At 45.3% G+C, this 20,234-nt stretch overlaps 1 protein-coding gene across 1 annotated transcript in view; it reads right to left on the reverse strand.

Moving 5' to 3' along the window:
- Positions 1 to 11,073, reverse strand: part of LOC308162480 (metalloendopeptidase OMA1, mitochondrial-like) — a gene marked incomplete at both ends in the record, with an annotated part of 24,819 nt that extends 13,746 nt beyond the window's left edge. The window contains 5 exons of the mRNA XM_080536630.1: positions 2,403 to 2,564; positions 7,664 to 7,813; positions 8,152 to 8,226; positions 8,472 to 8,600; positions 10,993 to 11,073. Of these exons, the coding sequence (XP_080392756.1) occupies positions 2,403 to 2,564; positions 7,664 to 7,813; positions 8,152 to 8,226; positions 8,472 to 8,600; positions 10,993 to 11,073 (597 nt within the window). The remainder of the gene's footprint in view (positions 1 to 2,402; positions 2,565 to 7,663; positions 7,814 to 8,151; positions 8,227 to 8,471; positions 8,601 to 10,992) is intronic.
- Between the last annotated feature and the right edge of the window lie 9,161 nt (positions 11,074 to 20,234).

Raw genomic sequence — 20,234 nt, forward strand, 5'->3', positions numbered from 1 at the left:
ACTAGAATACAGCGTATGATCGTCCCTTACGGGAAAAATAAAACGCTTTTTTGTTTTTTTGAAGTATCTCAATAACAAACTGAGGATGGAACAGTCAGTCGTTTTCACACTCAATAAAATACACGGCTGGACGCACGCACACACACACGCGCACGCACACACACACACACACACACACATTCTACATTCACTCTCTTCTGAATTCCTTTGATGAATAATGAACAGGCTGGTCCAAACAGAACAGAGACACCACGTCCCCATTGGAAGTCCTATCATTAACATGATAATAAGGGCTTCCATGGATTCAAACCCCTTCACTTTTTCCACATGTTGTTGTGTTATAGCCTCAATTTAAAATTGATTAAATTCAAATAATTTTCCATCAATCCACACACAATACCCCAGGATGACAAAGTGAACCACTTGAAATGTCTGTAAATGTGTTAGAATTGAAATGAGAAATGCCTCATGTACATTATGTAAGACATTTGTAATTGCAAATGCCACCGTTTCTGTAGAATGACCCATGTACAGTATGCCTCATGTACATTATGTACAGTATGCAGACCCTTGACACTCTTGAAATGATCTAAAATGCAAAAATGTCATCAACAAATCACTCAACATTTTACAGTTCACCTCCCTCAGGTTCCAGCAAGAGAATTTGACTATTGGTGAATGCAAAGATGAGCTCATTGTAGCTATTGGACAGCTGACCCTTCTGGTAGGAAAGAGACAGGAAAGAGATAAGTACAGGAAAGAGACTGTTTCAACTGCTGATGCTGACAGGGACAATGTTGATGTATTGAGAGGTCTAATTCATGAGTTTGAAAGCAGATATGAATCCCTCAAGTCATGTGATAAATGTTTTATTGTTTTTATCCTTCAATCTTGGCCTCAAGAAATGCAAGACCTCCCCAGTTTTGGCCACGCAACACTTAGTAACAGGGGCAGCCTCCTCTGTGTACGACTTGGTCAACATAGTGAAGACAAGTTACCCTTCCCCCAGGGACTACAGATGAAAATAAGCTCTGAGCTATTATCTGCCTTTCAATATGTATTGTGCATCGTCCCTGTCAAATAAACTAATAAACAAACAAGCAGAGAGTTACTCCAACATTCAGAAAGTAATGCTGTTGTCCCTTACACTGCCCTTGAGCAGTGCTGCATGTGAGAGGGGATTTTCACATCTCAATATAAATAATTATGAAAAAGCAAGTACAGATCCCGCCTGTGAGACTCTGGCCTCTCATCCCTGATGCACATCCACTTGTCTAAGACGACAACAGAGACTTCTGACCCCAAAGCCAGCTGTTGACTTGTGGATGCAGACAGCTAATGGCAGGCTCAACCTGGGGGAAAGAAGTGGGCCTCCATCACCATCATCTACCATGTTTGAAAGAGAGGAACATAGTGAGGAGAGCAGTCAGGAGGGCAGTGATGACGACTGCGTGTAGGAGAACTGTACCTGACTGTGTGTAGGAGAACTGTACCTGACTGCGTGTAGGAGAACTGTACCTGACTGCGTGTAGGAGAACTGTACCTGACTGCGTGTAGGAGAACTGTACCTGACTGCTTGTAGGAGAACTGTACCTGACTGCGTGTAGGAGAACTGTACCTGACTGCTTGTAGGAGAACTGTACCTGACTGCGTGTAGGAGAACTGTACCTGACTGCTTGTAGGAGAACTGTACCTGACTGCTTGTAGGAGAACTGTACCTGACTGCGTGTAGGAGAACTGTACCTGACTGCTTGTAGGAACACTGTACCTGACTGCGTGTAGGAGAACTGTACCTGACTGCGTGTAGGAGAACTGTACCTGACTGCTTGTAGGAGAACTGTACCTGACTGCGTGTAGGAGAACTGTACCTGACTGCTTGTAGGAGAACTGTACCTGACTGCTTGTAGGAGAACTGTACCTGACTGCGTGTAGGAGAACTGTACCTGACTGCGTGTAGGAGAACTGTACCTGACTGCGTGTAGGAGAACTGTACCTGACTGCTTCGTAAGAACCTGCCCAAGGGAAGTGTAAGGGACAACAGAATGACTTTTCTGACTTTCTGAATGTAACTAATCTGCCTGTCGTCACTATGTTGACCGAGTCATACACAGAGGAGGGCGAGCAGCGCCAAGCAACATCTCCAGGTGCTCCTCTGAGAAACCAGACCAAAAGCGTTACGTGCACCCCTGTCTAAAACACAACAACATGTGGGAAAAGTGACGGGGTCTGAATACCTTTCCGAATGCACTGTGACTGTATTCACTTAACATGTACATCTCCTGTACACGGCCTCTGCTCCTCTTCCTGTTCTGGGTCTGGGCCCGGGCCTGGGGCTGCAGAGGCTAGGAGGGATGTCGCCAGACCCCCAGTGCGTGTGTGTGTGTGTGTGTGTGTAGCTGGACTCCCGCGGCGGTCTGGAGCGGGGTCTTCAGTCTCTCCTCCTCCCCCTTCCTCCCCCGCTCTTTGGCGTCGTCCAGCAGCAACCGGACGCTCCGGGAGAAGACGGCCCGGGGGTCGGTGGCGGGCAGCGCGGGACAGGCGCAGCTCTCCCTCAACCTCAGAGCCTCCAGAGAGAGAGAGAGAGAGAGAGAGTGAGTAAGTCAAATGTTTTTCTATAGCCCCTATCCCAGACCAGGGGTCACAAAGTGCTTTACATATATAAGAACATAATACAAGAGCAAAAGTTATAGCAGGTTAAAATAGGCAAACAAGTGAAAATAAGAACAAGTAACAAACAATAAGTGTACAACAATATCAACAGGACACAGAAAGACAAGCTTTTGGGGTTAGCCAAAAAAAGCCTGTCTATACAGGATAGTCTTTAGCTGTTTAAAAGCCTCGACCGAGACTGCTGATCTAAGATCCAAGGGAAGAGCATTCCAAAGTTTGGGAGCCACGGTTTGGAATGCTCGATCACCCTTGGTTTTTAATCTGGCACGTCGGGGGACAACCAACAAACCCTGGTCAGAGGACCTGAGAGACCTACTGGGGCTGTAAGGACGCAGTAGGTCACAGATGTAAGCAGGTAGAGAGAGAGAGAGCTAACCGCTAACAGCTAGGTTAGCTAGGCTAGCTAGGCTAGCACTTAAAGGAGCTCCTTCATCCTCATCCTCCCCCGAAACCTCATCGACCCCCCTCTCTTACTTACTGTCGCACTCAGCACCACACCCGCCACGGGGCCTGTGGGGGCTGGCTGTGGGGTTGTTTTCTAGGTGGAGAAAAGGCCCCGGTTTGGGCACTGCGTGAGGGCTGTTGGGCGGAGGCTGCGGTAAGCTCGGGACGTCTCCCAAGGTCGGAGGCTGAGAGACGCTAAGCTAAGCTAACCTTGAGCTAAACCTCCCGGCCTCTTCACAGAGAGCATCAGCGCATTACGTTTGTTTTCATCACAGCAGGCAGCCTTAGAGAGGAGGTGTTATAGGATCATCGTCTCAAGGCTGACACACAGACACACACACACACACTCACAGTAAATATCTCCCCGAACAATACAGTAATCACCAGTCCAGCGCCTGCAGACAGAACTCTGCAGGATCACTGTTTCTAGTGGTTAATTTCCCAGGCAGGGATTCAACAGGGGGGGTCCTACACACGCACGCGCGCACACACACACACACACACACACACACACACTCCATTTAGTGGTGCAATTAGACAATTAGTAGTATACCCATCTGTTCCTCTCCTGCTTAGAGCAGTGGATGGTGTGGGGGGACTCTGTTCCAGGACCAGCACCCCCACCCAAGGTTAAACACACTCCTGCGTGTCACATGGGGTTACAAACAGACACACACGCGAGCACGCATGCACGCACGCACGCACACATATCCACACACACAAAATATCTACATTAAAGGCATCGTTCCGGTTGTTTTCATTTCATCATTCATTCCATTTTCCAGTGTTGTAGAATCACCCAGACACTTGTTTTCGGGCCCTATTTTCTTGAGCTTCCTGTGGCTGGCTCCTGGCGCTAGCATTTAGCCCTACCAGTGTAGCCCCAGAGCAAGCCAGCAGGAAGCTCATGTATGGAAATATGACCGAAAGAAACAAGTGTCTCACTCTGCAGCACTCCAAGTAAGTGGTAAAATGAGGTCGAACATCGGAAAAAAAAAACCTGACCCATCCCTTAATGTGGTTTGAAGTTGTGTGTCTCTCTTCTGCTTCACACCTCTTGAATTTCAGAGTGTAATAATCAGCCATGCTAGCATGCACTAAAACAGCCATGCTTACAATGCACTGAATCATGGCATTAGATTAAGGTGACCAGATTTCTCAGATGCAATCTGGGGACATTTCCAACTTTTTAGGAAAAATGTATACATTTTATCATGATGAAATACAGAAACGGGGACAATTGCTGTTTCATTTATTTTGACCTTATTTTGACCAATAAGACACAAGCAAGAATACTCAAGTGTAACAACTGGAATGTGCATCTCAACATTAGTGTCAGTGTACTGTAAGTGGTATTAAAAGTAATTCTTAGAACTGTTCAGGTTGACGAGCCAACCATCAACCAAGCGGGGGGTCTGGGGGTCCTCCCCCAGAAAAAAAGAGGATTTAACACTTAATTTCCTGCATTCTGGTGAATTTGTACACACTATTGTGCTTTTTATGCCCATTTTTATCTCCACTACCCTACTCATACTTTAAGCCTAACATAATGTTTAAGCCTAACATAAGACTAATGATGTTGTCAAAATTCTGTATATTGTATTGTATTTTTATTAATAATTTAAAACAACTTTATACACCCACTGCATATATTTCATTGTATTATTGAGACTGTCTGCGTGCTTTCCCCACGCTTGGATGTAATTCACTGAGTGGTGAAGAATGACCTTGTTATTGCTCCATTCAATCATAATGAGCTCGTTAATGGGGAACAATCAGGGCTGAAATGCTTTCTATTGAATGTAACGATCGTCCATTAACGGGTAATATGCATACATTGACGTTATAAAGGGGTGGAGGACCCCATGGGTAGGACCCTTGGCAGCAGGTTCGGTGACAATACAAGCCAAGATAAAAAAATAAAAAATAAAAATGAAATGCTTGAAACGGGGACTTTTCCGGGGACGGTTTGTTGTCGGGGACAGGTCACCCGAACCGGGGGTTGTCCCCGGAAATCAGGGACGTCTGGTCACCGTACATTAGATCCAACCGTAACACACACGCCTCAACATTCCTGTTCACAACATCCGGCCATTTTGTTTTCGTTTCCGCGTGGGAGAAACAAGGAAACGCTGTCATGTGAGCATCGGGGCAGGCCGTTGATTAGCGCTAGGCTAACTGCACTGTACTTGCCTACTAGCACTGTACTAGCACTGTTAGCACTGTACTAGCCTAGTAGAATTGTGCTAGCCTACTAGCATTGTACTAACCTACTATGGCATGGCCAGTGTGTGAGAAAATAGCAGTCAGGAGAATGAGGCTGGCAGGTCACTGCCAGAGACACCAGGAGCTGCCAGCCAGCAAACTGGTTCTGTGGGAGCCAACACACGGGCATCGATCACGAGGGTGTCCCACACTAACATACATGGACGTACTCAAGAAAGATGCAGGAGCGGAAAAGTACCGGCGAGCTAACCAGATGTATGGAGAATCAGGATGACTGGAAGCGCCCGAGGACGACCTAGTAGTAGTACTACCATTGTACTACTACACTCACCGTCAACATCCATCCAATCTGTGCCCAATACACAAACTGCACTGTACTTGCCTACTAGCACTCTACTAGCACTGTTAGCACTGTACTAGCCTACAAGCATTGTACTAGCCTACTAGCATTGTACTAGTAGAAGTCACCAAGTAGCAGTCACCTAGTCACTAATACATTGTGACTGAGTGAGCGGAGATACCTTTTTTCTAAGTCTGAAGTAAGTGAATTGTATCATTGTGTTTTTGGTAGTTGTGGGTTAGGAGTTGTGTTTCTGTTGAGGCTGTGAGGCCAGCTATTAAGCCTGGGCAGCAGTCACCTAGGCTTCATCCACACGGCAGTGAAATGTGACCCAAATCCTATTTTTTTGTCGACATGCGACTCAGGTCTCATTTATGCATGACTGTGTGAACAGCGCAAGTCACATGAAATCTGACATTTTAAAATCCGACATCTACTACCCCTCCGCACTGTGTCTCCTGAGACACCTGATTGATTGATACCCTTGTACTTCTCCAGTCTCTGTCTATTAAATAAAAAAGAGTAATTATTTCTATTACGATGACTGTCAATGGCCCCTGGCCTGAGCTAGATTACTCTTCCTGCTACGACTGGTGAATTGATGATTCACTTGCTTAGTCAAATGTATCGATTGTAAGTCGCTTTGGAATAAGGCGTCTGCTAAATGCCGTAAATGTAGATGTATACTAACCCACTAGCATTGTACTAGCACTGGCATTATAATAGCATTGTACTAGCCTACTAGTATTGTAATAGCATTGTACTACCCTACTAGCATTGTAATAGCATTGTACTACCCTACTAGTATTGTAATAGCATTGTACTAGCCTACTAGCATTGTGCTAACCTACTAGCATTGTACTAGCCTACTAGCGTTGTGCTAGCCTACTAGCATTGTACTAGCCTACTAACCCTGTACTAGATTCACCGTCAACATCCATCCTATCTGTTCCCAATACACAACCAGTCCATAGAAGAAGCCTAAACAATAAAATAACATGTTGAAGTTGTCGACTGGTCTGTGATGACGTAGGTCACGTTGTGTGTGTGTGAGAGAGAGAGATATGGTAACATACAGTGGATCTAATGGGTTCATTCGTCTCTCTTGACAGGGGACGCTAACGCTCAATCTATTATTGAGGACACTGTTTTAACGAGGCGGGGGGGGCCTCAGCAGATGCCCCGGCCCTTAACGACGGACACCCGAAACATTTCCCTCCTCACCTGCTGAACCCCTTCTTTCTTTCCCCTCCCTCTCTCTCCCGCTGTCCTCCTCTCTCCGTGTCTACAGCACAGCCACATCTACACAGTCTGCTGGGGGGGAGGAGGGGGAGGGAGGGAGGGGGGGAGGAGGGGGACGGAGGGAGGGAGGGAGGGCTCATTGTAATGGAGGAGGAACGGCATCACAACACATATGGACAACGTGGAGGGTTGGCTACCGTTCCTTACTCTGATCTACAGGACTCACACTACAACACACTCCTCTCCAGGTTGACTGGAGAAACGGCATGGTGTGTGTGTGTGTATGCGTGTGTCTCTCTCTCAGACACACACATGCACGCGCACACACACGCTGAACTCACTACGATTGACCCGAGAGGTGAGACCAGGAGTGTCCTTGTTCATCTCCGGCAAAACAGCAGCAACACAGAACCACATCTATCATAGAGACCAACACTAGCACAGCACACCCAACCTGGCAACATGGGAACCGGGACAATGCTGTGTGTGTGTGTGTGTGCGTACGACGTACGTCTGTAGTGTGTGTGTGTGTGTGTGTGTGTGTGCGTGCGTACGTCTGTAGTGTGTGTGTGTGTGTGTGTGTGTGTGTGTACGTCTGTAGTGTGTGTGTGTGTGCGCGCGTGCGTACGTCTGTAATATGTGTGTGTGTGTGTGTGTGTGTGTGCGTACGTAGTGTGTGTGTGTGTGTGCGTCTGTAGTGTGTGTGTGTGTGTGTGTGTGTGTGTGTGAGAGGTGTGTTACCTCTGGCACCAGCCTGTCCAGCTGGGTGACTCTGTTCCTGTGTGAGGGGTGTGTGGAGAGCCACTCGGGCACGCTGGGCTCTCCTGTCAGCTGGTCCCGGACCTCCATCTGCTGCCAGAACACCGGACCGGCCCGCACGTCTGCACACGCCTGGGGATAAGATACGGTAGAGACAGGGGTTACACACACACGCGTGCGCATGTACAGTCACGCACGCACACACACAAAACACAAAGGGCTACACCAATGCACATGACCGCTCGCTGTCCTGAGCAACTGGTTGTCGTGGAAACGGGCCGGCGCGCATCCTTCTGTCTGCTTGGGTAGAGCGGGGTTGATTATTTCCACTAGGCAACAGCACCATCTAGTGTATTGTAGGGGAGACTACAGTGTTACTACTGTAGTAGCATGGTGAGCACGAGAGAGAGAGAGAGAGAGAGAGAGAGAGAGAGAGAGAGAGAGAGAGAGAGAGAGAGAGAGGTTAGTACCTTGGCAGCAAGCTGCAACCCAACCTGGTCAGCTTCTGCCTCCAACTTCCTACTGTAGGGACGATCAACCATGAACTGGGAGGAGAGAGAGAGAGAGAGAGAGAGAGAGAGAGAGAGAGAGAGAGAGAGAGAGAGAGAGAGATGTTAATTATAAAAACAAATTCAAGCATAAAAGGCTGTCCTTATTCCAAGGAAATAGCTGTCCTTCATGTGGTCGACCACCAGTAAACAGAGCTGATTCCTCTTATGTAGGAGGCCTGTCAGCTCAGTAGTGAACCAGGGCTATCTCGTCTCGTCTCGTATGTATGAGTGTGTCTCACCTCTATGAGTTTGCTCTGTATCCATTGGGTCAGCAGAGCTAGGCTGTCTCGGGGACACACGGCCCAGATGGCCGTCAGCAGGATCAGAGACAACAAGTCCACAACATGACACATGCTGGCCTGCTCCGCCTGAGAGGGGGGAGAGGGGAGTTGGGAGGGGATGGGAAGGGATAGGGTGGAGAGGAGGAGGGTAGAGAGGGATGGGGGGAGGGAGGTGAAAGGGGGGTTGGGGGGGAGAGGGGAGAGGGAAGGGGGAGGGAAAGGGGGGGTTGGGGGGGAGGTGAGAGGGGGGGAGGGGGGAGAGAGAGGGGAATACAAACATACATGGTAGCACAACTTGTCAGAGAGAGAGAGACCGAGAGAGAGAGAGAGAGGAGGAGAAGGAGTATTGATCACTCGTCTATTTCAGCTGAACTTTTAGTACTTGCAGAGATTTGGAGATTTAAGTCTCGAAATCCAATAGAATGTGGGTCCAGCTGAGCCCATCGACCTTCTCTCTTATCTAATTACATTCTCAGTGCAGCGTTTCCTCAAAGGACTTTAAACCTTCGCAATGCAGACACGCAATTGCACCTCAAACGTATTCTCTGATCGTACAATCGACCTAAAAATCTACAAGTTTACATCTGTAACCCAGTTGTGATATGGCCTGCCCCAGCTGTTGGTATTTCAAGATCTTGGTTGAAAAGGCTTCCTTCCACACACACACACGCACACACACACACACACACACACACACACATATAGATAGACATAGAGACACCCACACACACACACAGACAGACGGACATAGACACGCACACACACACACAGACAGACGAACATAGACACACACACACAGACAGACAGACAGACGAACATAGACACGCACGCACGCCAGGGTTTCCGTTAACCGGTAATTACCGGTCTTTGTCCGGTAAAATTTGTTGAAGTCCGACAAATTTAAAACTCGTCGGTCATAATGTCCGGTGAAAATAATTCCCTCTAAGCACAATTTGAATACAATTCGCTAAAGTTCACATTCTGATTCCTTCTATTTTAAAAAAGACGAATATATAGGCTATGTATTTCTTTTATTATGATATGATTTGACGCCGGCATGATGATGACTCCTAATGTGTAGGCTAGCCTATGCGAAACAGCGGCGGCAGGGTTGCCAGATGGGATTGACAATACAGCCTAACCAGTCTATTACCGCTAAACCCAGTAGCCCATTCGGCGATAACCCGGCCCATCTGGCAACCCTGCCAACCCGGCCACCATAATAATACGCAAACGTTGCAGCTCAAAGTGCACCATAGCGAGCGATTAAATTAATGTAAACATGGCAAGACAAAGTAAGCTTAACAATTACTTCATGAAACCAAGCTACAATGAGTCTGAGGAGAAGTCTGACTGTAAAGAGATGGAGGCGGCTTGAGGGTTCAGAGTTGAATGGAAAGAAACTTTCCCCTGGCTGCGTTTAGATGAGGAAGGAAAAATGTTCTGCTCACCGTGCAAAAAATCGGGGAGGAATAACGGATTCACGAGAGGAGCAACAAATATGAGAATGTCGGCTCTCACTGATCACAGGCGGTGCAGTGAGCACATCGGCGGTCAGTTTGAGGCAACAGCAAACCACTATGAAAGGCCACTGTGAGCAGGCTAATGAAACGGCTAACAATAAGCTGCACTCTCAGCTACAAGTTGCATTTCACATGGCAAAAAATGGCATCGCATGTCATCAGTATGTGGGACTGACTGAGCTACTGAAAGCAGTTAAGGCTCCAGATTTTGTCTTGAGTGAGGGCATTTACCGCCACAGCGACTCCGTTGATGACATGGAAAGGGCACTGGAAGATGTTGTGATGGATCAGCTGGATGAAAAGCTAAAGGGGAGTGACTTCATTGGAATTATCATTGATGAGACAGTAAATATCACAGTGGACAAGAAGCTGATTATATACGTGAAGTTGGAAATAAAAGGAAGAGTTGAGACATGTTTTCTGGGCAATTATGATGTGCACTCCGGGACCGCACAGTGTATATTTGACAAAGTGGTGGAGGTGCTCCGCGAGAGAGGTGTGGAGCTGTCCCGCGTCATTGGCCTGGGCTCGGATGGGGCCAGTGTAATGATGGGGAAGCGTGCTGGAGTTGGTGCTCTTCTGAAGAAACAGAGTGCGTTTTCCATTCAGGTGCACTGTGGTGCCCACCGAGTTGCGCTGGCCGCGCTAGATGCTGCAAAGGCTGTTGACCAGGTAGGAGCCTATATTATACAGCTAGATTATATTTTAATATGATGACCGGAATATCTCACGTTTGTCCGGTAAATCAAAATCTTCCTGGACACGATGACCGGCGGCAATTTTTTCTAACGGAAACCCTGACGCACGCACACACACACACACACACACACACTCACACACACAGACGGACATACACACACGCACAAAAAAATACAGAGGCACATAGACGCATGCAGACACACACAGATGCGTACACACACACACACACACACACACACACAGGGGTGTGTACTCACAGAGTGTCCCATGACGGCGTGGGCCATCTCATGTCCCAGGATGAAGGTCAGCTGATGCACGTCTGCCACCGCCTCCAACATCCCCGTGAACATAAACACCTTACCATTCTAGACACACACACACACACATAAACACCTTACCGTTCTACACACACACACACATAAACACCTTACCGTTCTACACACACACACACATAAACACCGTACCATTCTACACACACACACACACACACACACACACATAAACACCTTACCGTTCTACACACACACACACACATAAACACCTTACCATTCTACACACACACACACACACACACACACATAAACACCTTACCGTTCTACACACACACACACACACACCTTACCTTTCTACACACACACACACACACACACACACACACACACACATAAACACCTTACCATTCTACACACACACACACACACATAAACACCTTACCGTTCTACACACACACACACACACACATAAACACCTTACCGTTCTACACACACATAAACACCTTACCATTCTATAGACACACTCTCACACACACACATCTCTCTCTCTCTCTCTCTCTCTCTCTCTCTCTCTGTGCGCATGCGTGTGTGTCGGGAGTGTTTGAGCGAGCGAGCGGTTTTGACTGAGCGGTTTGCGTGAGTTAAAACTTTCTGAAAGTTATTTCTATCTTCTATCTGTGTGTCTATTATATATGTACGTTTTGTTTGTCGTTTGTTTAGTGTTGTTAGTTTAGGTTTGGTGGGTTTTGGAGCGCGTAGCAGCCACCAGTTCTTCTGGTCGGCATGCCACCTGCTGCCATGGGGTTTGAACGCCTGACGCGGAGACACGCTATAAAGCTCTCTCCGGGACCAAACTGCACCGTGGAAGAGTGTAGTTTAGCCGTCGGAGCTGTTGTCGGGCATGACAGTGTGAGATCTGCATCGCGGATGAACAACGCAGTTGTAATTTTTTGGGACTGTGTTGATAAAGTGAATTTGATGGTGGAGGAGGGAGTGGTTGTCCAGGACACCTTTATCCCTGTGTTTCCTTTAGTAAGTCAAGCACAAAGGATAACGATATCTAATGTTCCTCCTTTTGTGAGAAATTAGGTTCTGGAGAGGGAACTGGCTAGGCACGGTCAGTTAGTGTCCCAGGTGAAGATGATTTCACTGGGTTGTAAATCCCCTCTGTTAAAGCATGTGGTATCTTTCAGAAGACAGGTTTTCATGATTTTGAAAAATGGAATAAGTGATCTGAATTTATCAATGAAGTTTAGAGTGGATGACTTCGATTATATTATTTATATAACTTCAGATACAATTAAATGCTTTGGGTGTGGGATGGAAGGTCACATGATTAGGTCCTGTCCTAATAAAAGGCCTGGGCCCACTGAGCAAACACCGCCGTCAACCAGGGCAGGCCCAAGTAGCTCAAGCACCAACAAGAGTCGAGAGAGAACCTCTGGGAAGAAAGAGACAGGAGAAGGGTTGGTGGAGAAGACAGGACAGGCTCAGAAGGTGCAGGAGGAGGGGATAGACCTGGTGGAGAAGACAGGACAGGCTCAGAAGGTGCAGGAGGAGGGGATAGACCTGGTGGAGGAGACAGAACAAGGTCAGAAGGTGCAGGAGGAGAGGAGAGGCCTAGGCCTGGTGGAGGAGACAGGGGGGGGTGAGCAGGAGGAGGGGATAGACCTGGTAGAGGGGGCAGAACAGGGTGAGCAGGTGCAGGAGAAAAGGGGAGGTTTGGTAGTGGAGGCAGGAATAAATGTGATAACGGGAAAGGGGAAGAGGAAGCCGAAGGCTGTTGAGAAGGTCACTGTGGTCGAGGAGGGTGAAGAAGTGGGAGGTCAGAAGACAGGGGTCGGAATTGAAGAAAGAATCAGACTGGGCAAACGGGCTGGTCTAGCTACTGGAGAAGTAGAGGATAACGCAAATGAGGAGGAAATGGAACTTAATGCTGATGGTATCAAAACTACCCAAAAAAGGAAAACTGAGGTCAGTCAATCTGACTCTAGAGCAAAAAAAGAGTGCCAACCAGAGCGGGAGGCAGTCATTGACAGTGGAGACTCGGACGTCGGGGATGATGTGGAGTCTCTGCCTCCCACTCAGTCTCAGGCTGACAGGAGGGATGGTTATTCTTTAAATAGAATAAAACGTTTTCTACAGGATACGAAAGGCACAAGGGCAGTTAAGGTGGAACGTGGCTAATGAAACGCAATGACATGAACGATGAAGGTTTCTCTGAGCAGGAGATTTATCGTTTAAAGAAAATTGTCCAAAAGTCAAGAACAAAAATCTCCAATGAGGGTTAAGTTATCTGGTCTCTTTTTAGTATTTTATGTCCTGCAGTTTGGATATTTTATCATGGCAGAATTCAAAATAGGTACTCTAAATCTAAATGGTGCAAGGGATGATGCAAAGAGGGCATCTCTCTATCAATTAATGGACTTAAAGGGTATTGATGTGATGCTTATCCAAGAGACACACAGCACTGAGGACAACACAGTGGCTTGGAAAAGAGAATGGAAGGGAGAAATAGTTTTAAGCCATAACACCAGTAATAGTGGTGGAGTGGGGATTTTATTTTCCAGTAATTTTTTACCACAGTCATGTGAGATTGAGGAGGTTGTAAAGGGACGTCTTTTAAAAGTAAGAGTTTTATATGAGAAGGTGAAAATTGTATTTATTGTTGTTTATGCCCCAAATGTTGGTTTGGAAAGAGTGTGTTTTTTAGACTCTTTGGCTGATGTTATTAAGGGGTGTGATAATGAAGAATTTTTATTTCTGGGAGGGGATTTTAACTGTACTGTTAACCCCGTTTTAGATAGGAATCACCAAGAGCCTCACTCTGCATCTCGTAGTCGTCTCTCTAGGGTAATTGAGACGTATGAACTGTGTGATGTGTGGAGGCGGATGCATCAAAAGAAGAAGCAATACACTTGGGTTCATACTAGGGATGATGTTTTATCAATGGCCAGACTTGATCGGTTTTATTGTTTTAAACACCATTTTAGTGTTTTTAAAAGTTGTTATATAACTCCTGTTGGTTTTACTGATCATTCTCTTGTGTACTGCTCTGTTTTTATCAAGTGTGTGAAACCACAAAGTGCTTATTGGCATTTTAATGTCTCTTTTAACTGATAAACATTTTAGGAACGCTCTTACCTATTTATGGAAGGTTCATAAGCAGACAGAGGACAGTTTTACCTCAATACAGCAGTGGTGGGATGTGGGGAAGTGCAAGATTAAGCAGTTTTGCCAACAGTACACTCAAAATGTTACTAGAGATATAGCCAGATCTATGAAGGCTCTAGAGATTGATGTGGAGGAGCTTCAAGAGCTCGCAGAATCCACAGGAGATCGAGGCCATATTGGGGCTCTCAAAGCTAAAAAGTCTGCTCTGGCTGACCTGTTAGGTATCTCAGCACAGGGTGCTCTGGTGAGGTCACGTTTTAGAAACATTTCGGAGATGGATGCATCTTCCCGTTTCTTTTTTGGTCTGGAGCACAAGAATGGTCAGAAGAGGCTCATCCACAGCATGCGCTCAGACACAGGTCATATACTGTCTGAGTCCACTGACATCAGGAGGCATGCTGTTGGATTTTATAGTAGCCTCTTCCAGTCTGAACTTGGAGAGGAGCAGGAGGTATCGCATGATTTTTATGAAGGTCTACCAAAGGTAGAAAAAGAGTCCAGCGCAGAGCTGGAGGCGGATGTGTCTCTTGATGAGCTTCATACTGCCCTGCAGAGCATGGAAAATGGGAAAGCTCCAGGTATAGATGGGTTGCCTGTGGAGTTTTATAAGAGAATGTGGTCAGTGATGGGGGAGGATCTCCTGATGGTACTCAGAGATAGTCTCACTGGAGGACAGCTGCCGCTGAGCTGCAGGAGGGCAGTAATTACGCTGTTGCCAAAGAAGGGAGACTTAATGGAGATTAAGAACTGGAGGCCTGTCTCACTTCTGTGTACCGAGTATAAGCTCCTCTCCAAGGTGTTAGCTACCAGGCTGAGAGAGGTAATGGGGAAGGTGATCCACCGTGACCAGACCTATTGTGTGCCTAACAGGTTGATCAGTGACAATGTTTTTTTTGATTCGGGATTTTCTTGACATCTCTAGTGCTTTGGGGTTGGAAACTGGTCTTATTTCCATAGACCAGGAGAAGGCTTTTGACAGGGTTGAACATCAGTACTTGTGGAAAACTCTGGAGGCTTTTGGTTTCAGCCCAGGTCTCATAGCCAAGATCAAGGCCATGTACAGTAACATTGAGAGTGTGCTAAAGATTAATGGTGGTTTGAGTGCTCCTTTTAAAATTCAGAGGGGTATTAGGCAGGGGTGTTCTTTGTCGGGAATGCTGTATTCCCTGGCATTTGAACCCCTGCTACACAGACTCAGGGCAAGCCTCTCTGGTGTAAGTGTCCCTGGATGCATCGCACCTTTTAAGCTATCAGCATATGCAGACGATTTGGTTATTTTTATAAGTAAACAGGAGGATATTAATGTGTTAGTTGAAAATGTGGAACGTTTTGCTTTGATTTCATCGGCTAAGGTCAATTGGGGGAAGAGCGAAGCACTCATGGTAGGTAACTTGAGTAGTAGACTCATTTTACCAGGGGGCCTGCATTGGAAGAAGGGAGGGCTTAAATATGTGGGTGTGTTTTTAGGGGATGATACTTTTAAATGTAAAAACTGGGAGAACGTACTAGAAATAGCTCAAGGTCGTTTAAAGAAATGGAAATGGATTGTACCAAACATGTCGTATAGGGGTCGTGTTTTGGTAATTGTAACCCCTGCCATAATGGGCGGGGCCTGAGTTCTATTTTAAATAAGTGGCGGTATTACCTGTAATAATAAACTATTCAAATTATGACGATCAGTGCCTCCATTAACTATGTGGAAGTATTTTAAATAGGACTTCCTTTTTAATCCTTTTAATGTATTTATGTTTTAATTATCATATGAATTGCCTATTACCTGTTTATGACACAACACAGTGGCTTTAAATGCAAATACCAAAGGGTATATATTTATTTACTAAATGCTAAATTTAAAGTGTTGGTAGTCAATTATAATGTTATACAAAGTCAATAGACAATATTCACAATACAATGTCAACAGACAATATCACAATATCACATAACAAAATATAGGCTCAAAGCCTATTCCAATTCCTTTCAAGGAAATAAATGTAATGTTTCCAATAAACTCAAAGTCAACTCAAAGGATTCACAATTGTACAATATATCATTCAGTAAAATAAAAAGGTGGGCCCACACTCACACACACACACGCACTCTGTAACTCAGTCCATTAACTAGTGTTACCGTTGCAGCTGACGGTGCTTGTGAGCGGGGGGCCTTGAAACTGTTATGGCCACTTCACTCGTCCACACGAGGTCCAAACAAAAGCTTGTGCGTGGTTCAGTACTCACGTAACCTCGTGGGGAACTCGTAGGTAAACGAGGGGTTTGAAAGATGGTGTAAAAAGAGGCAGAGATGAGGGGGATGAGGTCCAGCGCTCTCCCAAGAGCGCAGGAGAATGATTGAAGTACACTGACGCGAAGATTCAATGGACGGTCTCGAGTTACCCCAGGCGATTGGAAACGGTCTCCGTTGTCCAACGGAGAGCTTTCCTTTGGCTTGCTCTCTCGACTTCCAATTCTGAATTAACAGAATACACTGAGCTACAAAATCCAATAGCTATTTCGTTTTGATAAAGCTAGAAACAATTTATCACTCAGCAAAGGCTCGCAACATACTAACGTAATTATGCTAAGCTAACCGCTAGCCGCGATTAGCTCTACAGTAAAATATAACATACTACAACGAGTAGATGTAGCTTATAAACAAACACCAGACATATGTATTTACCTCTGGTAGCTTCAATGTGCACCAACATCCAAAAGAATAACTGTTCGTTGATTCCCGAATTGTTAAGGGTGGGCAGGGTCTTGTGCACCTGTGCAGTAGGGGTGCAACTTTCCGACTCCAGTTCATTCAGAGACTTTTCTATGGGCCAAAAGACTTGGTGTGGAGGCCGGTGGCTTGTGCCATACTACAACGGCTTGGAGGACTGGGACTGTCGAATTCTCTGTTTTTAATGGATTTTAGCAGTGCTCGTTTAAATGTTCTACCTGTTTTTTACCGTGTGCTTTTTAAAATATGGAGTTTGTTCGAGAAAGGACCACTGGATTACTCAAAGTCATTGTTCTGGTTGTTGAAAGAGCCAGTTGTACTGGGAGCGCGTTTGGATGTAGCTGGTGGGCCGGGACTGACACTCTCCGAACAGCTCTGCAGGTCAAAGGTCACCACTTTGGGACATGTTGTGGATTTGACAGGGGCAAACATGGACAATGCTGCTGCCCTGGCTTCGCGTTTGGAGGTGAAATCCATCAGGATGGTCAATATGATGCTGGGAAAATGGAGGCAGGGGCTCAGTGAGATAGAACGTCGCATGTTGACAGAGTATAAAAACGGGTCTCTTCATCCTAGTGATGAGGATCTTTTTCCTACAGTTAAGCTGCAGCCTGATTTTAAAAACTGAACAGGGCCTCTTTTAGCAATAGGAGATGTTTCTGGTGTGTTTCTTGATGTGGTTAAAGGTAAATGTATGTACAGACTGTTGGTCAAGGTTCTCCACAAAGAGAAGCTCAACGGGAGAGGTGATACTCCCTGGAGAGCACACTTTGGTCTCAGTGATGAGGTGAAACCAGAGTGGCGAGCACTGTACAAACCACCATTATTCAAAAAAATTGACGATCTGCAGTGGAGGGTTTTACATGGCATAGTGGCTATCAATGCTTTTATTTCCGTATTGAACCCTAATGTCTCACATGACTGTCCTTATTGTGCGCAAAGGGAGACAGTGTTTCACTGTTTTCTAGATTGCCCCAGGCTGTTGCCTCTGTTAGGTTTAGTAAAGAGACTTTTCCAGTCTGGTAAAGAGGTGTTCTCGAAAGAGAGGTACATTTTGGGTTTTAAATACAGCAAAAAAGAAAAAAACAAGTGTCATCTGTTTAATTTCATTTTAGGGAGAGCAAAGATGGCTCTGTATCTCAGTAGGAGAAATAAAGTAAAACAGGTCTCGGATCATGATGCTGTATGTCTTTTTAAAAAGATGATCAAGGCCAGACTGGGCATAGATTTTAACTATTATAGAGCTATGAACAATTTGGATCAGTTCGCCATTATATGGGCACATGAGGGAGTGTTGTGCTCTGTAATAGTGGATGAGCTGGCATTGGCAACTGAGCTGACTTGATTTTTTGTTTTGTTGTGTTTTTAAGAATTGTTTATCAAATCGTCTGTAGTTTTTTTCTTGAAGGGAAGACGAGTGTTATGTACAGGTAATTGTGTAATGCTTTTTGCTGTAATGTCAGAATGATATGTAAATAAAGTGTCATTAAAATTCTCTCTCTCTCTCTACTTTGTTTCAATAAATAGTCTTAAACTACTCAGAACTATATTCTTCATTTTTAGTATCCAACAAGTACGGTAGCTTAATAAACAACACATTCAACAACATTCATCACATCAACCTAAACACACACTAATACACCTAAATACTAACAATATTGCACATTAGGTTACTTGACTCATTGCATAGCTGTCTTCAATACATTACCACCAAAGATACAATGGAAACTCCTAGGCCTTAATGAACTTTTGCAAAATTGAGCTGTCATTGTGAATCTTCAGTCACACATTTGATATTTCCCCCTGCTTGTTCGAAAGTTCCAACATGTTTCGATTAAGTCAGTTAAAAACCTCTTCTTATCCACCTCATTTTTCTGGTTTTCTGCTCGAAATGACATGCCCACAGTGAATATAGAATATCTCCACAATCACAAGGGCCTTCATAATGATATTGTTATCAAATGAAAGCTAACACATGTGGGGTGGCTGTAGAAGTGTCAGAATCAAAATCTATGTTACTGTGTCAGAGCAAATAGAGCTAGAACATTATAAAACATCTCAAATTCAGTTTCCGCCTAAAAAAACAACAGCTTTTACAGTGAATATCACCTTGGAAACCTGATAACGAAGCCAAAATCATCTAGGAATCAGTACTCCAGGGTCTTATTAGTACTTGTGCCAAAGGTGCTAGTAATGTGAGCAAATGCAACTTTGTACCTGTTTTAGTACAGGTATGTTTAGGCGGACACCTATATGTTTAGGCCATTTGGAGATATTTTGGCACCATCTTTGACCTTTGACCTTTCTCATGTATCAGAAAAAAAAATTTTTTGGGGGGGGGGGATTTTTTGGGGTTGGCCGACCAGGGCCGTGTTTACTGTCTCGGGGAAAAAATGGTGGCATCGTATAGCATGCAAAATTGTGAAAAAAATGTGATATCGATGAAGAGAATTGATCGAGGTAAACTCTTTATATCACTTCGGATGCCGATGGGGGTCCGTTGGCTCATTTTGGAACCACTACCAACAAGAAACTGGGTTCCAATACCTACCATAATGAGAACACAGTATGTAGGCCTACCCCAATCTAACCTTAAAAATACATATTGGTTAGCCGCACACTGACACAACTGAAGATGGAGAGCATTGTTTTCTTTAAACCTATTTTCATGTGATGTGTGCGTAAGTGTGGTTGGATATGTGTGTGGTTTGATAGGTGTGTGTGTGTGTGTGTGTGTGTGTGTGTGTGTGTGGGGGGGGGGGGGGGGGGGGGGGTACCTTCCACATCATCAGTCCTCCCATGATGAAGGGGTTGAAGACTGTGAGAAAGCAGTACACAGAGGCTGGGTCAAAACTAGTTCAGAAAGAGAGAAAGTGAGAGGGAATAAGAGAAAGCATGAGGAAGCTCCACTCTTCTGTATAAAATAATACAGAGTGGGAATTAATAACTTTTATGATAACTCATAAAAAAAGGGTTTCATAGCCTTAGTCTTTCTTTTACTGTACCTGTTAATGGATGCTATGTTCCCTGTGCCAAAGAATGCTGTGATTATGAAGAAAACCTGAGAGGAAATGTCAAGGAAAAAGTCTATAGACTGGTATTAGGCCTAATGTATGCCTCAATCAACTAGGGTACAATTGCAGTAGTCAATACTCAACACGATTCTAATCACTCAATATAATCTTAACATGAAAATTACTTTTCATCTTTTGTAAAATCTCCACAGTCCACAACTCAAGCTTAGTGACACCAAATAGCATGTAGAGCAACAGTATCAAGGAAAACATACAGGGCCTGAACATTTTGCAAAGCTGAAATAATCCATTTGTTTTCAT

This window comes from Nansenia antarctica (genome assembly GCF_963989245.1).
Source record: "Nansenia antarctica genome assembly, chromosome: 7".
Lineage (NCBI taxonomy): Eukaryota > Metazoa > Chordata > Actinopteri > Argentiniformes > Microstomatidae > Nansenia > Nansenia antarctica.